Genomic DNA, 26,304 nt, shown 5'->3' on the forward strand with positions numbered 1-26,304 from the left:
CTGCAGGGACGTCGCACGACGTCTCTTCAGGTCCGCCTCTGTGGTGGGCTTTTCTCAAAGAAGGGCGACTGTGAGCTGGGAATTCGCCTGATTGGTATTCGCCACAACATGTACTCCTTCTGATCCTACACAGATGATTCTCTCCAGTGTAAATGAAAAGCCTGAGGGCTGGCTGGGTCCTGGGCGTCCAGAGTCCTCAGTGATGACAGCTGGGCGGGGCCTGGGGACCTGGCCCCGAGGGCGCCACCAGCTGAGATCTGCCTCGTGGGCCGGGCACTGGCGGGAGGACCCAGCCTGGGTGCTGGATGAATGCTCCTGGGCAGGGTAGCTGCCCCCCGCCAGGGACCCCGTCCTCTTAGCCAGGACCTGGACCTCGGAGGGTGAAGGTTGAGCCTTGGGACTTGCCCTTTCTCGTCAGAACAGAGAATAACATTTGTTTTGGTGAAGGTTTACAGGAACATCGTGACCTGACCTCAAGAACAAAGGATCTGACACCAAGAAGTTTGCAACAACTAACCATGCCCCTCCCTCACCTTTCCTATAAAAGGGCTTTGCTGAAAGCTTTCGTGGAGTTCTGGATTTTTAAGGCGTGAGTCACCCATGTCCTTTCATGGCCCTGCAATAAACTTTTCTCTGCTCCAAACTACGACATTTTGGTATTGTTTGTCCTCACTGTGTGTCAGGCACACAGACTTGCATTCGATAACAGTATCTCACAACCCACTGACCATTTCAACGGCCTTGATTATTCTCCTGGCTTTGTTCCCTCTACTCAAGTCCCTCAGAACTTGAGTATTTGGGAAACAGCTATGCTCTGCCAGGCTCTGTGGTGTGCACTGAACACAGTCTCCCTCCGTGCTGCCTTGAGAGCACCATCTCCCGGCTCACGTCCCACTGCATTGTGACTGGAGCTCAGATTCCACAGCTGGTCACTGAGAGCTGTTGCTTCCTTCTGCAAGCATGCCTTACTTGTACCTCCAGCCCACAGACTCACGTGCATCTTTTACCTGGATTTTTTTCTGCTTTGCCTACCTTTCTCTGTATTTTAAGGCACAGCTCAAAGTCAGCTTCTTCACGAACACCTCCTGATCCCAGAAATGGGAAGTGACACCTGCTGAACTTCTGTAGCTCTTGTAGTGGTTTCAACTACTCATGTAAGGCTTTCCACAATGGACTGGAATAGTGCTTATTTGTATATGTATCAGGGATCCAGCTTCACCTTAAACTGGTTATGAGCCACAAGAAGCCTGTTAATCTTCAGAGGAGTCAGGCCCAGGGACCTTGACTTAATAAGACCTTGGTGGAGGTGTGGGAGAGTGCCTATAACTCATGTATCTTCTTTTCTAGATCTGGAGCTCCTTCAGGGCAAAGACCATGATTGATTCACCCAGCAAAGCATGTGGTATCCAGGATAGTGTTTGACAGCAGTGGATATTTAGTAAGTCTTCATGAGATAAAAGAATATTTATTGTCCTCTCCTTAGAGCAAATCTGACTATATGTCAAGCTTTATTCCAGAATACATGAAGTTGTAACCCAAAGATTTTATTTTCACATGTGTGGACCTCTAGCATGGGATTTTGTAAGAGGTTCACAAATCCATATAATGTCAACAATATTATGGAGACTGAATAAACACAATGCTTTGTAGTTATATGTAATTCTCTGTTTCAAATAGGTAAAGATACCACTGTGGTAAATTTTTGAAATCTACAAATTTATCTATAACCCTTATTGGAATCCAAATGTCTTATGCCATTACATATGACATTAGATAATAAAAGCACAACTTCTGCCACGTTAAGGTCTGATCCATTTACTTATTTATGTGTTTATTTATTTTTGTGGCAGTCCTTGCTGATAGTTTTTTTGTTTTGTTTTGTTTTGTTTTGCGGTATGAGGGCCTCTCACTGTTGTGGCCTCTCCCGTTGCGGAGCACAGGCTCCGGACGCGCAGGCTCAGCGGCCATGGCTCACGGACCCAGCCGCTCCGCGGCATGTGGGATCCTCCCGGACCAGGGCACGAACCTGTGTCGCCTGCATCGGCAGGCGGACTCTCAACCACTGCGCAACCAGGGAAGCCCCCTTGCTGATAGTTTTATTTTTTAAAGAAAGGAGTACACATCACTTTCCAAAGTTAGCTTAAATGCTATCCTGCCTGGGAGGAAGGATAATGGGCTAAATGACTTCTCAAGTTCTTTCTTTCTCTCTTTTTTTAGGATTTCAATCCATAATTTTTATTTTTTTAAAAATTTTATTGGCATATAGTTGATTTAAAATTTTGTGTTAGTTTCTGCTGTAGAACAAAGTTAATCAGTTATTATACATATACATATATCCACTCTTTTTTAGATTCTTTTACCTTATAGGCCATTACAGAATGTTGAGTGAGTTCCCTGTGCTATACAGTAAGTCCTTGTTGCTTAACTATTTTAAATATCGTAGTATATACATGTCAATCCCAAACTACCAATCTGTCCCTCCCCACTATTTCCCCTCTGGTAACCATAAGTTTGTTTTCTATATCTGTGACTCTATTTCTGTTTTGTAAATAAGTTCATTTGTACCATTTTTTTTAGACTCTACGTAAAAGCGATAAGGTCTGATCCTTTTGAAAACAAGCACGCACACGTTAAAAGCAGTTCACATCCTGAGGAACCTCTGTTATATACCACATGTGTGTAACAACAGCCCTGCCTGGGCCGTCCTCCAGCTTGGGGGGTGGCCCCGCACCCCAGGTAACATTTTTGTTTGTTTGTTTGTTTGTTTTTTGTTTAGTTTTGTTTTTGCGGTACGCGGGCCTCTCACTGTTGTGGCCTCTCCCGTTGCGGAGCACAGGCTCCGGATGCGCAGGCTCAGCGGCCATGGCTCATGGGCCCAGCTGCTCCACGGCATGTGGGATCCTCCCGGACCGGGGCACGAGCCCTTGTCTCCTGCATTGGAAGGCGGACTCTCAACCACTGCACCACCAGGAAAGCCCTCCCAGGTAACATTTTTGAGTCTCAGTTTACAATGTACAAGGAGCTTTTTTGTTGTTTATTGCTTCATTCACTCCCTACAACATCCCTCAAGGATTGACAAGAGAGCTATTGGATTTGTCAAGACTGACAAAGGGCTTCTATTGTGAAATGTACATGGAAGAGAGAGAATTCCAACAAGAAAGAAAATAAATACATAGTATAACTTTAGGGGAAAAAATGAGAAAAGAACAGAAGAGCAATATAGAACACACTGCAAAGTCCTACAAAGCACGTAATCGGAATCCTAAAAGGTGAGGAAAGAGAACATAGGGCTCTGAAGACAGGGCAAGAGGGCAAGAGGACAGACGGTGATGGTGAGGTGAGGTGGGTGTCTTAGCTGGGTTGGTGACATTGAGCTGAGTGACCAGAAGAAGTCAGCCAGGAGAAGGTATGATTGAAAAGCATTGCAGAGAGAAAGAAAAACTGCAAAAGCCCTGATATAGATAGGAGCTGGGTGTGTGTGAGGAGCACCCAGAAGTCTAGTGTGGCTGAAACATGTTGAGTGAGAATAAGAGCAGAATGATGTATGGCTGGAGAGACAGGCAGGTGGGGTCTTGTGGGTCCTCAGTAGCTAAAAGAGTAGCATTCATCAGCATTCCTTTTACTCTCCCACATTGCCCAGTCCCTTTAATCAACAGAACACAGAGCTGATTATTAAGTAGGTCCGTGTGACTAGTAGAAGGGATTCGTGTCACTTCTGGGCCAAAGCATCAAAGAGCCAGTACAGGAACGTCAAGCTGTCTCTTTCTTAAGGTAACAAAGCCAGAAGGTCAAAGTAGGTTGAATTATTGAGTTGCAACATGAAGACAGTTGCCCTGATGAGTCACGCAGATTCTCAGTAGACTTTAATAGCAATAAATCTGTGTGCCATTAAGCCATAATAAGCTGATTCTGACTAATATCACATGGTAAGAAATTTGGATTTTATTCTAAGTGGAATAAGAAGTCATTTGAAATTTTGAGGAAGAGAGTGACGACATCATACACATTTTGAAATGACCACTTTATGAGGAATAGATTATGGGGAGGAGGGACAGGAGAAATCAGGAGCCAGTTATAAATCTGTTAAAGTTAATCTAGCTATGAAATAATGGTGGCTTGAAATTAGTGGTGGCAATGGACATGCTGAGTTGAATTGGGGATATATTTTGAAGATAGAACTAGCAAGACTGATGGAAAGACTCCAAGGTTTTGGGCCTGGGCAACTGAGTGGAATGAGAATGAATAGTTACAAAACTTTTTTGGTTTAAAGATCTCTTTCATAGGACAGGGGAAAAGGGAGAGGGAGAGAAACTTCCCAACTCCTTTCACAAAGTCAGCATAACCTTGATATTAAAACCTGACAATGATATGACAAGGTACATAGATTCAAAACTCCTAAACAAAATATTTACAAACCAAGTTCATAAATACATAAAGAGGAAAATACATCATAATAAGATTGGAATTGTTCCAGGGATGCAAGTTTGTTTTAACATTCACATATCTATTAATGTAGTTCATTAACAGAATAAAGCAGAAAAATAAGCTCAATTAGTGCAGAAAAATCATTTGAATCTGAATAAAAGAACTGACTTGTCCTAGAGCCCAAGCTCTTACTCAATATGCTACTACCTCCTAAACTATTCTTTTTTTTTTTTTTTTTTGCATTACACGGGCCTCTCACTGTCACGGCCCCTCCCACCGCGGAGCACAGGCTCCGGACGCGCAGGCTCACCAGCCATGGCTCACGGGCCCAGCTGCTCCGCGGCATGCGGGATCCTCCTGGACCGGGGCACGAACCCGTTTCCCCCGCATCGGCAGGCAGACCCTCAACCACTAGGCCACCAGGGAAGCCCCTAAACTATTCTTAAACTCTATAAATCAGGGCTCCCCTGGTGGCGCAGTGGTTAAGAATCCGGTGGCCAATGCAGGGGACACAGGTTCGAGCCCTAGTCCGGGAAGATCCCGCATGCCACAGAGCAACTAAGCCCATGCACCACAACTACTGAGCCTGTGCTCTAGAGCCCTCGAGCCACAACTACTGAGCCTGCGTGCCACAACTACTGAAGCCTGCCCACCTACAGCCCATGCTCCACAACAAGAGAAGCCACTGCAATGAGAAGCCTGCGCACCGCAATGAAGAGTAGCCCCCGCTAGCCACAACTAGAGAAAGCCCGCGTGCAGCAACTAAGACCCAATGCAGCCAAAAAAAAAAAAAAAAAAAAAAAGAACCACAATGATATGCTGCTACATACACCCAAATGGCTAAAATGGAAAAAAAAAAAAAAGACAATGCCAACTATTGGAGAAGATGAGAAGCAACCAGAACACTCATACACAGTGGGAATATTAATTGGTATAATCACCTAGGAAAAGTGTTTGGCAGTATTTACTATAGTTGAACATATACATATCCAATGCCTCAGTAATTCCAGTATATACCCCCCAAATGTGTACATATGTGTACCAAAAGATAAGTTCAAGAATGTTCATAGTAGCACTATTCGTAATTGCCCCAAGCTAGAAACTACCCAAACACCTATCAATAGTGGAATGGATAAGTAGATTGTGGTATATTCACACAACAGAGCACTATACAGCAATAAAATGAACAAACTCTTGAGAGAGCAAGGGTTACCCAAGGATTCCCAGCTGTTTCAGCCCTCAGCTGTTTGAATCTTCCCAGCCTGGGCCCCAGACACATGCATGAAGAAGCCTTTGAGGTGATTCTGGCTGTAGTCACTGTCTGAATGCAACAACACAAGAAACCCTGAGTGCAAACAGCCCCCCCTGAGCCCAGCCAAGCCCCACTTTTGTGAGCAAAACAAAGTATCATGATGATTTTAACTCACTGCTTTAGGGATGAATGTTACACAGCAATAGGTAACCAGAATACATGTGGCAGTATTTGGGGGAAAAAATAAAGTAGACTATGTTAAATTTGTAAGTCTACTTTAAAATGTTTAAGGAAATTTAATTAAATAGATTTGTAAAAATCCCTCTAAAAACTACTGTTTAATATTAGGGTCATAAATAGAGGGAAAGATTTGTAAGTTGAACTTAAAAGCTTAATGGCAAACTAGGTTCTAAAATTTCTACTTCCCTATGTTGAACCTTAATGAAAAAAAATTTTAAATAAAACAAGACAAAAACAGTGAAAACTTCTTGGATAGCGACTTCATTGATCCTTGCAGAACGCTGAAAGAAACAACCTAAGGAAAGGAAATGAGTGATTTATTGAGTGCTTACTAGGTGCCATGCTGTGTCCTAGGTGCTTTACCTGAATCAACTCATTGAATCCTCACAACCCTGTGAACTGGGTTTCATAATCCCCACTTTACAGACACTCAGAGAGGCTATGTGACTTGCCTGAGGTTCCGCAGTTAGTAAAGGCTAGAATCTGTGCTTTTGCACTTTTGGATGCCTTCTTTGGGAAGGAAGCCTGGTGAAGGCAAAGTTCTAAAAGTCACTCGGGGGCCTTGGTGTAGCTGCAGCACTTTAGCATCTTCTGTGTCTGCTCCGACCTTGCCTGTGAGCCTTCCAGTGGGTGAGAAGAAGGGTGTGCACACGAGTGACCTTCCTGTGAGGATTAATGTGGCCAGAGAAAAGGATGGTCCATTGATCCTTACAGTTCAGGAGTCAGAGTTGGAGCCAAGGGGGCCTGTCCCCTGGACATAACTTGAGAGTAGCTCTGGAGAGGAGTTCTAGAAGCTGTGGAAAGACAGGGGAAGGATTTCAGCACTGTGGCTCCAGATAGCTCGCATAACTTCACAGGGTTCTTTTCACGTCTTTTTTTCCTCTACCGGTTCCCAATATTTTAACTATACCCAATGCCTAACATAACAGGGGCAGATGTATCTTTGAATCATCTCCTTCTAGAATATAAGGGTGAGTCAGCTTTGAAGTTATATAGTCCAGTCCTCTCATTTTATAGGAGAAGAGACCAAGAGATCAACTTCGGTTGCTTCCTATGAAGAATCTATACACTTCCTATGCAGAATCCTACCTAACATTATGGAATGAGTTCTCAAAAATCTGCATAGAAAATCGGTGAGCTTTATAAAACCCTGTCTTTTATTTTTACAAAGAGAGGGATAGGTAAATGAGGCCTGTAAAAACAGAAGTAGAAGAATAACCTGGGGGTGGGCCCTGGTGGTAGGCTGCTGGGATCCCGAGGGCAGGGAGGGAACTGCTGCCTCTAACTTACCTGCCTGAACATGGAGCCTTGGCAGGTCCAGTAGAGCTACCATCTAGAGACCCAGACCCTGAGGCCCCAGGCAGCCCTGCCATGCCACCTTCAAGGGCAAGTCTTCTGCCCCAGGAGGCTTTCTAGTGGTTCTGGGAGAAACATGCTATTTAACAACACTGACAGCTAACTAAGCACCTTGCGGCCACTTTCGAGGGAAAGAGCCTGAATATAGTGTGACGGTGATCAGTCTCTCCTGGGCAAATAAAACAGGTGAAGGTCTGGCTATAGCTTAGTTATTCAGGGGCCAAGGAGCTAGTGTGTGCTTTCTTTAGATCACCACCTTTTTGCTGTTCCTTTTGTTGTCAGGGGATCCTATCAGCTGCTACCTTCCTTGGAATACCAGACTGGAGGAAAAAGATGGGAAATCATGTATCTCAGAGGAGGAGGGGTAGGGAGCGGAAGAGAGAAGCAGGGGCAGCGTGGGGAGGAGTTTGTTAAATAATTCTATACAGAACAGAATTTTAAAATACCTTATACGTTAAACTAGTGCTTTATAGCTTACAAATTGCCTTTGTGTACTTTATCTCAATTACTCCCCACAGCAACCTGGTAAGGTAGACAGAGGCTACCTATCTACTTATCAGTAGGTATTAATTATCTATGAGACTACTAGCCCTGTTTTGCAGATGAGGAACTGCTCTGGAAGGTGGTTAACTGGCAGGACTAGAGTCACATCTTAGAATCACAGAATCATAGCATCACGGAGTTAGAAGGCACCTTAATAGCAATAACCTAAGGCATCCTTCTCTCAGAGCTTGAATCACCTTAAAAAAACCTCTGAGAAGATTTCTTCTGATCCCTATTTGAATTCTTCCAGTGACGAGTAACTCACTACTCCTTGAGGCAAATCCATTGTTAATACTGAGCTAAAATCCTCTCCTTATAGCTTTCAGCCCTTAATTCATTTCTGTCCTCAAGAACTTCACCAAATTAAGGGAAATTGTAATTCCCCTTCTTTTCAAAATTCGAAGGTATTAGTCTTGTCCATCTCTTGCAGATTAAGCATCTTACATTCTTCCAACTGTTACTCATGATTACTCATAATGTGATTACCTGGCACAGTGCCTGAAATACACAGTGGATACTCAGTGAATGTTTGTTGAATTGGTTCTCTGGCCTTGGTATTTTGTCCTGGTCCTGGCCTCTTTCCTTGACCATAATTAGCTTCCATGTTGTAATCTGTTTCTCATTTGTTTGTTTATTTAAATAATAGAAAGGAAACAATATATAGTATTTACTTTCAAACCACAAAGTCTTCAGAACAACTTGAAAACATAAGCAAAATGGCCCAAATTTCAGACAGCTTTCAGTTAATTTGTGATAATGGACTCATTATCTGACTTAACTGACCACTTCAGAGATGCATTCATTGAGCATCTCCTTTAAGTAAGACATCAAGTGGAGCATTGTGGAGTGTGTTCATAGTATTAACTGGATAGATTCTAGTGAAGGCAGGGTTAATTTGAGGTCTAACTGTAAGACCCTGCATGAATACATTATCCAACAGCACTGCTTTGCATGTTAAAAAAAAGTAGCACCAAATTGTGGATAATTCTGGGCACCACCAAACTGAAAAATGTGCTCTCTTCAAAAATAAGCTCCAGTAGAACCTCTGACTATTTTTAGTTGGTCTTAAATTGGCTTGGTATGAGGGACAAGCGCTGGCGTCAGTGTGATGAAGCTGTGTCCTGACAATGCAGAATCCAGTCAGCTTCATGCCTCTTATGTAAGTGCTGGGTGGGGATGAGTAGCAATGAGCTTACAACTTTGGTCATTGAAGAGCCAGGGACTAGATGGTGAATTGTGCCCTGCTTTAGAAAGGAAACAAGTAAATTGCTACCAATCACGAGGGACTATGCTTATTCATTACAGTAATAACCCTAAAAGGAGTTTGATGGCAAATAAGTCAAACCAAACACCCTAAAACACAATTCGAGGAAAAGGTCTCTGGGTTAACTTATCCCATTATCACAGACTAAATTGAAAGCCATCTAAAATTTGGCCGATTTGATCACATTTTCAAGTTGTTCTGAAAACTCTGTGGAAGTAAACAATGTGTTTTTCCCTTACTTAAGCCAAAGAACATTTAAAAACCTACTCTCTTTATACTACAAATACTAGTACTTTAGAAAGTTAGTTATGTTAGCAGTTTTCTCATCTTGAGCCTCAGAAAAGGCTGAATTTGGAAAGAGGCCTATTATGCAATAGTATTAAGGGTGGAGGACCTGGGAGATGGAGTCGTGACCGCCCTGCACATAAGCATCTGCACTGTCATCACGTGGTAGGTGATAGACTCTTCACAGGTACAGAATGGAGAGAACTCCTAGTCAAGCAGGACCTACCACCCAGCAGAGGGAGGAGGACAGTCCCAAGTCACAAGAGAAATCATAGAGAAATACAGCAGCAAGTTCTTGCTGGAAGACACGCTGATGTCCTGGGGCTTGTGTCCATTATACTGTTGACTGGCTGCTTCTCTTTCCTCCTCTGAACAGCACATCCTTTGCCTTCTCACATAAACCCAGGAGGGCCTTTGGGGGCCAGCTGGGCCAACACACTCACATGAAGAAAGTGAGGTTCAGTGAGGTTGTGTGGTTTGCAGTCAGTAGCAGAGCCAAACATAGCAGCCAGGACTTCGGGCTCCCGGTGTGGGTCTCTTTCTTGTTTACAACCCCGCCTGCCTCTTAACGTTTGGGATAACTCATGCGTAAGGTGTGTAGCCATCAAAGGTGGGAATTTTCACACTTTCACTTGAATGGTTTTCTTTATAGGCAGAGGGAGAGGTACTGATCTTGGAAGAGTCAGGATTAAAAACTAAGTTGGGGATACAGGCAGCTTAGGAAGAAGAAGAAACAGAGCAAAATAGGAAGTGGGGCAAATGGGAAGAAGGCAACAGAGAGATAAAAACAGCAACAGTAAAATGGGGAAGACATGGAGGACAAATATGGAGAGGGGAAATTAACCGAGAAGAAGAAACAGGCCTTTTTCTTCTTAAGAGCAGCAAACTGAGGGAACCAAGGACTGAGCAGAAGTCAGAAGGAAGGGAGAAAGAGGAGAACAAATGGAGCCGGGAAAAGAGAAGAAAGCCAGGAAGAACATGAGGACACAGGGAGCTGCTATGAGTTCAGAGTGTGTGCAGGTGGGTAGGTGTGTTGGACAAAGAGAGGGACCCACAGGACAGAATCCATATGCATTGGTGGGGGTGGGCGAGTAGGGTACAGTGGGAAGGAGGCAATAGGAGAGGACAACACAAATGGAGGAGGTCAAGAAAGGGATCTCGGGTGCTAGACGCTGGTTGTAAGGACTCTGCTTCCATAGATTATCAATTCCACACGTACGAAACCAAATAGCTAACCTTTTATCATTTGCCTCTCTTGCCTCTTTCATTATTTATATGACTTGCTTTTCAAAATATACAAACATTCACTTACTTACCTCAAGTACCCTAAATGCCTTCCTCACTGAACTAGTTTCTTGGGAAAATAGTCAGTGTTTCCTAAAGAATGATTAATCTCTTAGCTAACCCTCCCCCACCTTGGAAATGCCTTCCAAATTGGGAACAGTGGGATTTTCCTCAGGAAAAGCCAGGCTTGCACCATGGTTGGCTGGAGTCCTAGAGGGATAAGTCACACAGCATTGTGAGAGCAGCCAGGGGGAACATGAAAGCAGTTACCCAGAACTGCTCAGCACACACTTTCTTGTACACTCTCCTAAGGTGTGAGGGAAATCCTGCATGTTAGTCCCACCCAGATTACGCCCACTCTACCTCCCGCAGGTGTGGTTTTCTGGGAAAGTCACCCTATCATAGTAATATTCAGTCACAGCAGTGTCCAGTCCTGTGCCTGAGCAAATAACACACTTTCCACTGGCCCAGAGGAGAGCAAGGTGGGGACATTTTCCTCCCAGAGTCATTAGCCTCTAATCACAAGCCTCTTCGAAATAATCGATGTTAACAGAGGTACCTGTCCAATCCAGGCTAAATAATGACTGCTTTCCAGAGCTGACTATATGCCAAGAAGAACCATTAGGAATTAGAACCATGCCAGCTTTTAAAAAAATCCTTTAAAATGCATGCCACAAATAATATCCCCTTTAGTCTTAGCTGTGGCCTTAGTTATTAGCACAACCTTGCAAAAAAAATTAGCAACCTATCTACTTGCTCAAAATGTTGACCAGCCAGCCCACTTTCAAAAATACAATCACACTTAATAAGGGATGAGTTAAAAAAATTTTTTTTTTTACACTCTCATGCTTTGCGTGCGCCAGGAGTGAGTTGCTATCTGCAGGGTTGGGTTAATGCCACTTTCTGGGAATCCTCGGGAGGACAGACTCCATGAAACGATTTTTTGCCCTTACAAACCCAGTTAAGGCCAGCTGTTGGCAAGAAAGTGGCAGCTGCCTTCTGAGTACTTACACAGGATCCTGAGCCCGGCAGCTGTGCCCATGTTAGTTCTCCCCTCACCTCATGTACTCCCCATCACTCTGATAATCCATGAACGATTCTGATCCCGACACCTCCTCAAAATCCTCCAGCACCAGACTGGTAGAGTCCTCACCCAGGACGCTGCTGTCGGGCCTGGACATCCTGACCCAGGGAGGAGGTGCAGGAGGGTTGGTGGCCGCTGGAGGTGGGGAGCTAGGGGGTGTTTGCTGGACAGATGTGGGCAGGGCCTGAGGAGAGAGGGATGCGGCAGGCTCACGGACGTCCTTGTCATCCTTCTGAGACTCTGGTCCTGCATCTGTGGCAGCAGGACCTAAGACGTGGTAGAGGCTGGGGAGACGGATGTCGAAGCGCAGCCCAAACTTAGCAAAGAGCTTGTCATTGAGAGCGTAGAGCTTCTCCGAGATGTCATAGCCCAGCAGGGCCGAGAAGAGGCGAGAGATGTATCGCTGTTTGGCCAGAAGGAGGTGGAGACTTTTCCGGGGCCAGGAAATATAGCTACATTCAGTCTCGGCTGTCAGAGTGACCTGAGAGGGGTCAGGAGCAGAGAGTAAAGATTGAAACTAGAAAATGTGTCCATGCTTAGCACAGAGAAATATAGCGTTTACTTGGCAAACTGCTGCACTTTTCCTGAAGAAGCTGTGGAAGTAGCTCTCCATGGCCTTGCCTGGAAGAGGTCCTATGACTGACGTTTACTGCGTGCACTGACACGACAGGGGTGGGGGGTGGTTGTGTGTGTGTGTGGAGGGTGCTCTTGTCAGGAGCCCTGAGATCAGCCCTTCACTCGCTGGGCCCTCACCTCCTAGAGCCTCAGTGTCCACCTCCAGTCTCCTCAGCTCTCCTACTCTGTGTCCCATGGCTGATCTCACTAATGGCTGCAGAAGGTTCTGAGCCTGCTGTGATTACAGGAGAGAAAAAGGGCCTCCTAGCGCTCGGAAGAAAGGTCAGGATGCTGATGACAGTTTTTTTTTAAGGATAAAAAGAGATAATATATTGGAATGGGGACACAAAAAAGAGTTGGAAAGAATTTCAGTGAGAGAAGAGCCAGGCTGCATCCAGTGGACAGAATGCTGGCTTGGGATTCAATCCCATGAGCTGCTCTTGACTTGGGCCCTACAAGTAACCAAATGGATCCGATGACTGAAGTCAGCAAAAGGGCACAGGGGAAGAGGAACTCTTTTTTTGGGATTGGTGGGGGCCGCCACCTTGTGGCATGCGGGATCTTAGTTCCCCGACCAGGGATCAAACCCGTGCCCCCTGCATTGGAAGCACAGAGTCTTAACCACTGGACCTCCAGGGAAGTCCCAAGAGGAACTCTTAAGAGCACAAAGTAGAAGGACACCCCACTCTCCATTTATTTAGACATCTAGAAATTTCTGGGCACTCGCTATGTGCCCATGATACAAAGCTAAGTTACACTTGCAGGGTCAATAACGTGTGCCCAGCACAGAGTAGGCGCTTGATAAACTTTGTTAAAACAATGATGGTAAAGCTAGGTTTCAGATGAAGACATGCTTAGGATAGTAAAGGAAAAGGGTGTGGAATCACACAATTCTTTATACTCTGGCCATAATACTTTAAACGTGAGCAGTTTGGCAGAGCTCAAGATGAAGATTTGTGAATCGAGACAGTGGAAATGAGGAGGAGGAGGATAGCAGCTGACATTTACTGAGAGGCGACCACATGTTGGCGTTGTGTTAAATCCTTTATGTGGGTCGTCTCATTAAAGGTAGGGTTGGCTTTCCAAACATTCTTTGTTAGAGATCATATAAAATCCTTTTACTTCTTTGCCTCCAGAATTCCCCCTCCCCTCCCCTCAATCATCAGCACTGAAGTCAGGGCTCTAAATTAACTCATCAAGACCAGAAACCAGTTTCAAGTTCTGGCTTTACCACTTTACTAGCTGTGTGACATCAGATGAATTGCTTAATCTCTCTGGGTTTGTTGCCTCATGCGAAAGAATTATTACTCACAATCCATCCATTACTAATTTGGTTCAGCAAGTAATTGTCACATCTGCCATAACCTGTACTTTCGATGTACTTAGTAACAATTCCCAAACAAGAAATAAGTGTGCTGCACGTGAAGTGGGTGTGCGTAAGAGCTAATCTGGATGCAAGCAGCGTCCTCAAAGCTGAACACAGAGACCGTGGGCATTCTTGTGAACATGCTGTTACTTCTTCCATCTTAAAATGAATCAAAATTTTAAAATTAAAATCCTTTTTCTTCACTTCACTTCCTTGACTAGCTAACACTCCATTGATTTGCTCTCCTTTTCAGCAAAGCTCCATGAAAAAGTTGTCTATACTTGCTGTTACCAATTCCTCTTGCACTCTCTCTTCAGCCAGCAAGGCTTTGCCCCAGTGGTCCACCAATGACCTCTACATTGCTGAGTCTGACAATCAGTTTCAATAGCTTTCAGTCTCTCCTCTTTGATACTCTTTACTTGGTTCCCAGGATGCCATACTCTCCTGGTATAATCTCCTGATTGGTCCCTTTCAGCTTCCTTTGCTGCTTCCTCTTTTCCCCTCCAAATTCTAAACACTAGAGTATCCCAGGGTTAATGGATTCTTGAACCCCCTTTCTGTCTACACGCACTCACTTGGTGATCTTGTCTGATTCAATGGCTTTAAATATCATCTGTGTGCTATGACTTCCAGATTTATGTCTCAAGCTCAGACCTTGTTCCTTAATTCCAGACTCAAATATGCAACTGCCTATGCAGTGTCTCTGTTTAAATGTCCATAGATGACACAAATCTAACACTCCCCAAACTGGACTTCCTCTCTTCTCACAAAGATGATACTATCGTAGCCTTCCTTATCTCAGTTGATAGCAGCTCCATCCTTCCAGTTGCTCAGGTCAAAAGTCTTAGAGGTTTTCTTAATGCTCTTTCTCTCATGCACTACATCCGATGCGTTAGGGAATCCTTTTGTCTCTATCTAGAAAATATACTCTCTGGCCCTAGACGATGTGGCTCCATATCACCTCTCTGACTTCCTCTCCTACTATTCTCTCCCCTCCCTCTCTCTGTTCCAGCCACATTGACCTCCCTTCTGAACCTCAAACATGCTAGTCCTTCCCACCACCCAGCTTTTGCCTCTATCTAGTATGCTGTTCCCCCTGATATTCTCAGAGCTCACACTACCAATCACTTCAGGTCTTTGCTCAAATGTCGCCCATTCAACAAAGACTTCCATGAACACCCCATTTAAAATTGCAACTACGTTGACCCTTGAGCAACACGGGTTTGAACTGCGTGTGTCCGTTTAAATGGGGATTTTTTTTAATCGTAAATACTAAAGTACTACACATCGGCCGGTTGGTTGAATCTGAGGATGTGGAACCCCAGATATGGGGGAACATATATTTGGCAGTTGGACTATAAATTATACGTGGATTTTCTACTGCGTGAAGGGTTGGCGCCGCTACCTCCTGTGTTGTGCAAGGGTCAACTATGTCTCTCCCTTAATTACACTACTCTATTTTTTTTTTACTAGAAGTTATTATCTTTTAACATATTACATAATTTACTTATTCATTATGTCTATGGCTTATTTTTTGTCTCCCCTACTAGAATGTAAATAGCATGAAGGCAGGGACCTTCATCTGTTCTGTTGACTGATATATTCCGAGCACCTTTAATAGTGCCCAGGTGAGAATTCCCTGGCGGTCCAGTGGTTAGGACTCTGCGCTTCCACTGCAGGGGGCACAGGTTCAATCCCTGGTTGGGGAACTAAGATCCCACATGCCACATGGCATGGCCAAAAAGAAAAAAAAAAGATAGTGCCCAGGTTACAATAACTGCTCAATAAATACTACGGAAGTGAATGAATGAAATCAGGTGAAGACTACCAATCTTGTATGTTGCAAAACAACTTGATGTCATTTTCTCATGTCCTATGTAAAATCCTTCCTAAAAGTCTTCAGGAAACCAATGGTTTGACTGATTCCCACATACACATGCACATGTCTGTAATAAAGTTTTTTTTTTTTAAGGTGTGTGTATTTTTTTATTTAATTTAATTTATTTATTTATGGCTGTGTTGGGTCTTCATTTCTGTGCGAGGGCTTTCTCTAGTTGCGGCGAGCGGGGGCCACTCCTCATCACGGTGCGCGGGCCTCTCACTACCGCGGCCTCTTGTTGCGGAGCACAGGCTCCAGACGCGCAGGCTCAGTAATTGTGGCTCACGGGGCTAGCTGCTCCGCGGCATGTGGGATCTTCCCAGACCAGGGCTCGAACCCATGTCCCCTGCATTGGCAGGCAGATTCTCAACCACTGCACCACCAGGGAAGCCCCTGTAATAAAGTTTTGACCAGCTCTTTCTTTAATCTTCACCTTTGAAGCTGGTTGAATGGATTAAATAAGCTGACGTACGTAAAGAGACCTTGGGTCTAGTAAAACGTGATGCAAGTTGGAGAAATAATGCTGATTTTTGTGTGATCCCTCCCATGCTATGTTCTTGGTGACTAATGAGAGGGTCACAGTGCTTAACAGTCAATAAATTCTTAATTGAATTCTTGAGAGGTGTGATGGAATGTTGATTCCCTTGTGGTAAACTTAGTAAGTATTATGATTCAGTCACTGTGGATTCCCTGTTAGTCAACAAAGACTATGCAATTGCAAAGGCAAGGACAAGATGAACTACAACCCGAGACAACACTTGACATTTGCAAAGAGGAAATGGGACTTCACAGAGCCAAGAGCAAATATGTGGATCTCATTGCTCCCAATGGGGAAGCATGCTAAAAATACAAATGGGAGAAATACGACAGTCCCTACATCCCTCTCAGATGACTGAGAGGCCATCTGCGGTCACAGCCCTTCCTTTCAAGCATAACTTAGGGGAGGACGCCCGGCTTATCCACCACCTGTTTCTCAGTTTCAGTGTCAGAAACAGAGCCTGGTCTGGCTGGCTCAGGACCTGACTCAGGCCTCCTGAAGGTTCTTATGGTCCTGGGAGGGTTCTCAAAGGAGACTGCTGGGTGGCTTGGAGAGGACGTGAGTGTGTGGTGGGTGAGGCACGTTCAGAGGGGATCTGTGGCTGGTGGTCTAGGCAGTGGGATCAGGATTGCCTCTCAGGCTCTGTCCTCACAGAGTCAGGAGTCAGGGTGGGGCGGAAGCAGGCCCAGCCAGGTGGCACTGACTGGCATGTGTCTATTCTGGGGTTGGCTCGAATGCTCGCCTGAGGGGACTCCCTGATAGAACTGGTAGGAGACACAGGGAACCCAGTACTGGCAAACTATCTGGACAGAGGAGTCCCTATAATGGTGGGTATGTGTAAACTCCACTCTCCTGGTAATCCTCCCATTTTAAAAAAGAATAGAAATAGTGGTGTCAGGCCACTTGGCTTTGCCACTTTCTAGATGAAGACCTTGGGCAAATTACTTAAGGTTTCTAAGCCTTAGTTCCTTCATCTGTTAAACATGTTAATGGACGGTTGTGAGAATCAATAAGGCAATAAAATAGGTAGTGCCTGCCACGTGCTAGCCATTCAGTAGGTGAGAACTACAAAGAAGGTAACTGAAATCTGAAGGACTGGCAGAGAAGAGAGGAGGGCTCTAGCAGCCAGGCCCTGAACTTGGAGTGTGTATGTGATGTCCTCTGGAGCCCTGAGACACCAACTGCCCACTGCCAAGCCAGTTCAGTGAACCTTTACTGAACACCTACTACTGTGCACAAGGAGCCTGAAGATGGAGAGGAGAGCCCAGATTTCTACCTCAAGGAGTTTACTATGCAAAAGACAGAAAGGAAACCAAATCGTTAGAGACATGTGCGCAGTCAGCATGGTAAAAGGAATAGAAGAGGCACGTAGGTGGTGTGGGGGCAGGGTGGGGGGGGAAGCTGGTGAGGTCAGCCTGGGCAGGCCTCAGAGGAAGTGAGATGCCGTAGCCTCCTCTGGATGAGGAAAGTGCATTTCAGATAGAACCGACAGTAGGAGCCAAGACATGGCCATTGCAAAACAATGTGGTGTGTTTAGGGAAGAACTAGTAGTTCCGTAGGGCTGGTATGAGCAGGAACTGTGAGGAAGGAAGGGGCTGGAGATGTGGCTGGTTGTCACTAAAGGTCTTAAGTTACTCCCTAAGGAGTGTGGGCTTTTATCTTGTGGTCACTGGGGTCTTCTGGAAGAGTTTTAGGCATAGGAGTGACATAGCCCCCCTTTCAGGGGTCTGCACCTCCCTACCCCACCCTTCCTCTGCCAGGCACTTTTTCCACAGGAGGAGAGTGCTCCCACCCCAAGCACCATATTGGCAGTGGTTCAAATGACAGATGTAAGAGGGGAAAGATGGAGGCAGGGATATTGCTGGGTTACAGTGGGATGGTCTTGGGGTGGTGCTGCCATGGGGCTCCCTATTACCTGGAAGACCCCCTCCGCAGAGGGATGTAGCGATTCCCACTCGGGAGAGTCCATGAACTGGTAAGGAAAGATGTAGTGCAGAAACTGCCCGTCCTGGCTCACACGAACCCTGGCAAAGGGAGAGAAGAGACTGTGTGGGAAAAGGGAAGTGGCTACCCAAATCCTCTCTGAAGTCTAAGTTACATGTTAAAAAGTGGAAAATGATTAGGGTCCAGTATGGGCTTTTTCCTCTTTTCCCCAGAAAACTCAGAGTGTCAGCCTCAACCTCTCCTCTAAAGTGAGTTATACTGGGAAAGAAGGTTCCTCTATCAGGCAGAGGGGGCAGATCAAAAAGATCTCTAAGGTACATCCTGTCCATTTGGAAGGAGCTACTGTTCCACTTTTTCTGGAGCTTTATTGGCTAAACAATTATGTATGGAGCACCTTCTGTGTTCCTGGAAATCTGGGAATGTGGAGATGATCTGATCCTTGCCTTTGAAGACGTCACAATTTAGTGGAAGTCACAGGTACATAAATAACTGGCTGTAAGTCAGCATGTGCTACTGTGGGACAGGAGACTAGAAGACGGAGAGATCTTAGTTCTCTCCAAGTGGCAGACTTCTCAAAGATGATATTTGAGCTTAGTTTTGAAGGATGAATAGGATATTGAGAAGCAGATCAGAATGGGGATGGAGATCTGAGAAATCCAGTGTGGAATTCTGTTTTCCAATATCTGCTTTTCCCTTCCTCCATATTAGGAATTTTAGCTGGGTTCATGGCTGCCCGGCTAAACTACATTTCCCTACCCCCCTTGCCGCGAGGTAGAGCCATGTGATTACGTTTTGGCCAAGGGGATATTAGCACTCCACACCTTGCTCCTAGTGAATGCCTAGACATATATGTGTGTGTGCAAATTACCAAAGACCACCATCAATTAATAGATCATTGCGTGTTATCTGACAACCTAAAGATGGAAGACAGAAGGGGACGTAGGTCTCAAACCAAGCCCAGGATGTGGTGTCAACCTACACTCTCTGATGGCAGAAACGCACCTGCTCCTACAAGACCTATCAATATGTGTAGATAGCCATCAGAACTTCCCTGAGTAATGAAAGGATACAAGGAAAGATGAAGTGCCGCGTTCTCCTACCTCACAGTCTTCACATATTCTCTCCCCTCCAGCTGCCTCTCTTCCCAATCCCCACCTTCTCCTCAGGCCTCAGCTTAAACATTCCTTCCTCCAGGAAGTCTTGTCTGGCTGCCCCAGGAAAGTTAGGTCCACTGCTTAAATGCTCTCATTGCACTTTGCCTTTCTCCTTGGAAATACTATGTCTGTTATTCACCACTATGTCAAACATGAATTAGTGCCTCTCTTCATACACTGTGAGTACAAGAAAAATATATTTCTTTTTTTTCTTTTTTTGCAGTACGCAGGCCTCTCACTGTGGTGGCCTCTCCCGCTGCGGAGCACAGGCTCTGGACGCGCAGGCTCAGCGGCCATGGCTCACGGGCCCAGCCACTCCGTGGCACGTGGGATCTTCCTGGACCGGGGCACGAACCCGTGTCCCCTGCATCGGCAGGCGGACTCTCAACCACTGCGCCACCAGGGAAGCCCTATTTTTCCTTTTTTAACACAAGATCCCTAGTCCCTAGCCCTCTTCATAAATATTTTTGGAAAAGGGGAGGGAGGAAGGAAGGGAGAAAGGAAAGGAAGAAGGAAGGAATGATCAAACAAATGAACTCACTGTGTCACCATAAATGGGACCAAAACCTCAAAGAAAAGCTTCTCTAACAAAGGAAGAAAGACAACAGGAAGGAAATGAGGTTGCTGCCACACACATCAGATCCTCCTGTCCTCTCCCCAGGCAAGGAATCTGGACACCCAAGCAAGCCACTGAGGAGGGACAAGATTTTAGACTGTGAGTAACATCTAATGAGCCTGCATGACTCCTTGAAGCCATTCACATTGTATATTGTATCCTTTGTAGTTTGAGTCTCCTCTTCCTTCTTGATCTCCTGGACATCAGGTAATTTCATCCTCCAAGAAGAGCTTAGACAGTTAGTTGCCTCTTCAGGAGTTCATACTTGGGATTGTATATGAGAGAAAATCTCCAACAGTAAGCACAGCTTAACAGGGTGATGAACTTTGAGGAGGTCACTTTGCCTTTCTGAGTCTTGAAAGGGATTGATTGCCTTATGAAAATAAAACAAAAAGAACGTCTGAGATTTCAGCAAAGCGCTCCAGATGAGAGTCTGCACACATGAACTGGGGAGGTCTCCACAAGAAGCCTCCATTTCTTGACATGGAGTTCTTGTCTGCTGCTTTGAGGTGTTTGGTACCTCACCAGCCAAAGGTACGATGATTCTCCTTTAAAACTGGAGCCTGGTCATATAGACTAGAAGCCCCTTTCCCCAGCTCCAACTTAGCAAAGTTGAGACAGGATGATGTTGAAAGATCTCAAAACAAAACTCTTACTCCAAACCTTGCAAAGCAAGAAAAATATCAAAATTGTCTAATTTTTGACTCAGGTTTTGGATGCTAAGTATAATAGGAAAAGCCACACTGAGAGGGCAAGGCCCCCTCTCCTCTTCACAGGGACGTGGTCTTCTACAAGTTCATGGTAAATCCATTATATAAAAGATACCTGAACCATACAATAACCCTGATGTATGGTTTATTTTCATTTCACCCATAAATGAAATGAAACATCACAAAACCTCATAGCTCATTCAACCCAGGACCTCAGACTCCAAACAAAATAAAAACATGTATACATCACACGTTGATTCTATACATTAATACATAAATGCATATTATTACTAGTAGCAGTAGTTGTTGTAGTACCATCATCATCAATGTCAAACTCCTTTCTTTCCCCACTATGGCTGGCGGGCTTATCTGGTTTCTTTCTTTTTTTTTTTGGAATCAGACCCTTCTGATTACTTTCTTGTCCTTCTACCACATTCTCCTGGTCTCAAGAAAGCAGGAAAGAGGAAATTAAGGACAAAGCTTTTGAAATACTCTACTTGCTTTCCACAGAGCCAGCCCAAGTACATACCAGGTTAAGATGCTTACTGTCAGATGCTTAGCTCCACATACAAGTCCCACTAGGGCAATATTTCAAAGAAGTCACAATTTCCTACCAACTGTGCAGCACAGAGCTCCATGGTATATTTGTGCAGAAGAGATCAGTCAATGGCCAATGCTTGCATGCAGCCTGACCAGGCATACGGTAATCCTGACAAAGCCCATTTCTGTTAAGGTCTGACTGTCAGCCTCCTTAAAAGGTGTCAGCCAGGTGTCTCCACCATATACTCAAAGAGATACACGTGGGCAACACTACTCCTCCCTCACTGTCTGGCCCGCAGGTTTATAGCACTTTACTTCTTCGTCTGTAAGAAGCTCAATAGAACAATTGGAAGTGGAAAAGTGGACAAGGGGTATTCCTGCTCCATACCTGGGTATATACAGAATGGCTTTACCAGGGCTTCCCTGGTGGCGCAGTGGTTGAGAGTCCACCTGCCGATGCAGGGGACACGGGTCCGTGCACCGGTCCGGGAAGATCCCACATGCCGCGGAGCGGCTGGGCCCGTGAGCCATGGCCGCTGAGGCTGCGCGTCCGGAGCCTGTGCTCCGCAGCGGGAGAGGCCACAACAGTGAGAGGCCCGCGTACCGCAAACAAACAAACAGACAAAAAGAATGGCTTTACCATAGAATCTGTATGGGATATTCCCCAAGATCTTTGATGCCCTGGAGGGAACAGGGGTTACAGGAAACCCCCTCTGTTTTGGCACTGTTTCTTGTACATACTTGGCACTTAGCAAATGTTGAATGCATATGGAAGGAATGAATTAGTCTTACTGAAATGTCCAGTTTTCCAAAGCTTACAGAGATACTGCTGCAGTTTAGGCATGACATGCTGGCGTGTGTGTGTGGTGTGGTCATTTCAGACCGAGGCTCAAGAAACACTCACCCCACACCTCCCAGCACACACAATCCTTCCTGCCAACCAAGGCGCCTCATGAGCTAGTTTCCTCATGGAAAATGCTAAGAAAGGGGAAGCAAGCGCATGCTTAGAAAAATCTATTTTGGTTTGTTTGACTTGCCACATCCTTCCTCAGTGGAAGGGACATGAAATGGAAAGGGAGGCACTGGGAAATGAGAAGTGTGGGCGTGGGGAAGAAATGCTGGGCATTGACTGAGCAGCTTACCGGCCAGAAAGCAGCAGGGACAGGCGGTCGATGGGCGTCTCGCCCTCCACGGCGTAGGTCTGCTCCGTGTCCAGAGTCAAGACTTGCTCCTCACAGCAGCGAACGATCTCCTTGTACGCTGGCAGGGGTACCTGCAGGGGCAGGCACAGCGTCTTGTAGAGGAGCTCGAACTCCTCGGGGAGGGTGTCCTCGCGCAGGCAATACACCAGGTGTGCCAGCTGGAGCACGCAGGCAGTCGCTAGCAGCACGCTCCAGAGGACGATGTCTAGGCCGCAGGCGTCAAACCAGCCCCACAGCACACAGCACAGGTAGCCTGTGCCCAGGAAGCCAAAGAGGTAGAAGCACCCATACACCCCGCTGCCCCCCATGAAGCCCAGGAGCAGGAGGCAGGTGGCCAGGTGGTAGACAGCCCCTTCCTGGTCCTGCCTCCAGTCAACGCACAGCGGCCCGCTCCAGAGGAACTGGCCCACTGCGCTGCCGTTGCTGCTCATCTTCGGGCCTCAAAGCCTGTCGGGCTCTAAGACTGTCCCCACGTGGGAAATTCAGGAAATGGGTTAGCCTGTCCTCTCAGATGTCATCTCACCATTGGCTTCTCCCCACCAGCTCCACCTTTCCTGGGAGGAATGCTTCCAGTAGCTTGGGGGAATGAATGGCAGAACATAATACACTTCATGGAGAACTGAAAACCTTTCTTTCTCTTTCCCTCAGCAAGGCTCTGGCCCTCCCCGCAGAGCTCTGACGAGCGTCCACGGCTCCAAGTTTCTTAGGACAGTCTTCACATTTGGCTCTTGGCAGGAAACCTAAATTGTCCTGAGGAAAAGATAGGACTATGGGGCTGAAAACTTCAGCAGTGAGGGATAAAAAAGCAGCCACATCCTGCTTTCTGTTGTCTCCAAACAGAATGAGGAGAGCCCAGCACGGGAGGCACATTTGTGCACCATTTGGAATGCATCTCTCTTGGCACCGGAAGAAAGGGTGACCCCAGACGGATACCATGTTTGGAATTGGAATCCAAGAGGTACTGTCAGTGAGAAAAAACAGGCCAGGCACACAGGCAGGCTGGAAGAGCACTTAACATACCTCCCCAGAGGACAAGATAAGACCTGGGGCAAAAGAGGCAAGTGAGTGTGAGTGTGTGTGTGTGTGTGTGTGTGTGTGTGTGTGAGGGGGTGGACAAAGGGAAAGTGAGCACAGAATTTACTGTCACACCTCAGGCAGGTCACTGTCCAGAGCCCCCTCTGGGAGGGCTGGGGGCTCTCCTGAGGTAGGAGGACACTTCAAGGTCGGAAAGTATGGGACTATTATCAGAAAAAATCCTAACAGTGAGAAGTGGAAAACCCCTTGAAAGCCTTTATGAAGTCACGTTGGAAATATGACTTTATTTGAAATAGGCATTTATTTGACAACCATTAAACAAAATTAGCTATGCAAAGCAGCTTTTTGAATTCTGACTTTCTCCTGCGTGTATGTGGATCTAGTAATAGTTAATACAATGGTAATACATTGCTCAGACCATCACCCCACTCACCCCAATGTTGGCAAATTATAATAACCATCACCTATTGAACACCTACAAAATGGCAGACGTAGATTAGGTATTTTTCATACGCATGATTTAGTCATCACACAACCACTCCAAATAAATATTATCCTCCTTCTACATCTGAAAGAAACTGAGGTTTAGAGAGGTAACAAGTTCCCACAGGTAGTAAGTGACAGAGGCAGGATTTTTTTTTTTAATATAAATTTATTTATTTATTTATTTTTGGTTGCATTGGAATTTTGTTGCTGCGTGCGGGCTTTCTCTAGTTGCGGTGAGCAGGGACTACTCTGTTGCGGTGCGTGGGCTCTCATTGTGGAGCACGGGCTTCTAGGCACGTGGGCTTCAGTAATTGTGGCACGTGGGGTCTAGAGCGCAGGCTCAGTAGTTGTGACACTTGAGCTCAGTAGTTGTGGCTCACGGGCTCTAGGCGTACGGGCTTCAGTAGTTGTGGTGCACGGCCCTAGTTGCTCCGCGGCATGTGGGATCTTCCCAGACCAGGGCTCGAACCCGTGTCCCCTGTATTGGCAGGCAGATTCTTAACCACTGCGCCACCAGGGAAGTCCCAGAGGCAGGATTTGATCTCATCTGTCTGACTTATTGCTGTGTCCCAAGTAGTTGGCACAGTTAGTGGAAATACAGGACCAGATCCATGACTCCTAACTCCACTCCCGCCAGAAAGTCTGAGGACGTTCAGGAACTTCTGGATGAACCTGGAGTCTACCTTGGGTCATCAATTTGAAATCTGGGAATATGCAAACACTAAACTAAGAAATGTCCCTCTGGCTTCCACATGACTCCTTGATTTTGTTTCCTTACTACCATTACTCCTACACCCCCTGAGGTATGGGGGCGGGGACAGGGGGTGGAGGCACCCAGTAACCTTCCAGAACTATTCAAGTGCTCGATTCATAGGGACCTTTATTAGACTGCTAGTAACCTAAGTAAAATTAGTGAGAGATTAGGAATTGTCAAATATGCAGAGGAGTAGAAGTTTTCAACTCAACACACACTGAGTGCCTGCTATGAGCCAAGCACTTAGAGGATCAAAGATTCCCAAGAGCTTTCGCTCTATCAAGGGAGAGATACCTCAAAAAACAACCTCAATTCAGTGTGGGAAGCATAGTAACTGAGTTGAGTTTAGGAGAGGTGGCAGCCTAGAAGGAAGGTGGCATTGAAGAAGGAAGACACAGGTGCTAACAAGGAATTTGGGGTGCAGGGGTTGAATTAGCCAGGTAGAGGAAGAAGAGGATTTCTAGTGGTGAGAACAGCAGAAGAAGCACAGGCATGGAGGTGTGAGAATGTACGGCATGTTGAAGCTGGGTTTTTTCTTCTTTAATCACAATCACCTAACCAACAAATGTGCATCTTATTCCCTTCTTTCTAACGCTGAGGGGGAAAATCAGTGGCAAAGGAAAAGAGCTAGAGAGCTTCTGGAGAAGGCCCCATGCCCCACCCCGCCGCCCTCGCCCCCAGCCTTTCCCACAGCAACCATTTGGGTCCTTGATGTCATTTCAGCAGTGGAGTTTGGGAATTTCCATATGCTGCTTTTCTGTCACCTGCCTGCCTCCTGGCCAAGCCACCCCCTTTAGCAAGCAGCAGCTGCTCATCCCTCCACCTTAGTCATGCACTCCCTGAGCTGTCGGAGTGGCTGTCTCTGCCAGCTGTGAGCAAGGAAATGAGAAGCACAGGAACAGAGAAACAACCAAGGCTCTGCCCAAGATAGAATTTCAAAACAGGTCATCTTTCTCAGCAAGCCTGACCAATGGGCTGGTCCTGATCCCTTAAAGAGCCAGGCAGACCAGCTAGCTGACTGCTGCTCTCAGCCTGCCTCCTTTGTCAATCCACAAATGTGCTCATCTGAGCAGAAGGTACTAACATTTGTCAAGCAGTTATTGTTTCCTCACGTCTCCCCATGATACTTTATTTTTAATGGAAGAAACAAGCTCAGAGAGGTTAAGGAACATCCCCACGGTGACAGAGATAGTATGTGAATAGGGGCTAACGCCTAGGTCATTGTGACTCTAAATTGTAGGTTCTCTGTGCTGTACCACCTTGCCAGGTACTTTGGGGAGTTAATATGTGTCCATATGCAGGCTCATTCATTGCTACCAGGGATTTGTGTATGCCACTAGGGTGGCATAAACACCACATGCTACCTGTAGTGACAGTGATGCCTGTGGGGTGGGACCTATGACAGGAATACAGTGAAAAGCTGTATCTTTGTTTTTAAAACCAGGTTTGATAGAAGAAGAAAGAAAAATTGTGTGTCAAAATGGTATGTTCTTATAAGGAAAGCCACAAATATTCAGGCAGAAGCACGGTAGAAAATATTTGGGGGGAATAAAAGGAAAGACACAGGAGTCACATCATGTGTTGAGTCAATTCTATTGAATAAGTACTTACTTAGGACAAAGTATGTGTGCTAGGAACTGGGGATAGAAGATGAGGAAGACAATGAGTGAGGGAGACTGACCCAGAAAGAACTACAACCCCAAAAATACACTTATTGGGCATGTGACCAATG

At 45.9% G+C, this 26,304-nt stretch overlaps 1 protein-coding gene and 1 long non-coding RNA gene across 3 annotated transcripts; one reads left to right on the forward strand and one right to left on the reverse strand.

Moving 5' to 3' along the window:
* Positions 1 to 540: 540 nt before the first annotated feature.
* Positions 541 to 2,730, forward strand: LOC132490276 (uncharacterized). Its single transcript, XR_009532553.1, has 3 exons — positions 541 to 589; positions 1,348 to 1,438; positions 2,578 to 2,730. It is a non-coding gene; the product is annotated as an uncharacterized LOC132490276 (long non-coding RNA).
* A 3,895-nt stretch (positions 2,731 to 6,625) lies between these two features.
* POPDC2 (popeye domain containing 2) lies at positions 6,626 to 22,728 on the reverse strand. Of its 2 annotated transcripts, XM_060099900.1 has the most exons (4): positions 22,238 to 22,728; positions 18,047 to 18,155; positions 11,803 to 12,214; positions 6,626 to 6,711 (listed from the first exon to the last, which is right to left on the reverse strand). In XM_060099900.1, the coding sequence occupies exons 1-4, from the start codon at positions 22,726 to 22,728 to the stop codon at positions 6,626 to 6,628; spliced, it is 1,098 nt and encodes a 365-aa protein (XP_059955883.1). The 2 variants fall into 2 exon arrangements, with proteins under 2 accessions (XP_059955883.1, XP_059955882.1); XM_060099899.1 differs by lacking the exon at positions 6,626 to 6,711 and having other exon boundaries at positions 11,705 to 12,214.
* Positions 22,729 to 26,304: the final 3,576 nt, after the last annotated feature.

Source organism: Mesoplodon densirostris, chromosome 5 (assembly GCF_025265405.1).
Source record: "Mesoplodon densirostris isolate mMesDen1 chromosome 5, mMesDen1 primary haplotype, whole genome shotgun sequence".
In the NCBI taxonomy this organism is placed as follows: domain Eukaryota; kingdom Metazoa; phylum Chordata; class Mammalia; order Artiodactyla; family Ziphiidae; genus Mesoplodon; species Mesoplodon densirostris.

What these genes read in the sequence shown, in the direction of transcription:
- POPDC2 (XM_060099899.1), bottom strand. Translation starts at nt 22,728, where the DNA reads ATGAGCAGCAACGGCAGCGCAGTGGGCCAGTTCCTCTGGAGCGGGCCG. An exon ending in TCCCTGCTGCTTTCTGGCCG is followed by an intron (nt 18,156 to 22,237) that starts GTAAGCTGCTCA and finishes TCCCTTTGCCAG; the next exon opens with GGTTCGTGTGAGCCAGGACG. An exon ending in CTGCGGAGGGGGTCTTCCAG is followed by an intron (nt 12,215 to 18,046) that starts GTAATAGGGAGC and finishes GACCCCTCTCAG; the next exon opens with GTCACTCTGACAGCCGAGAC.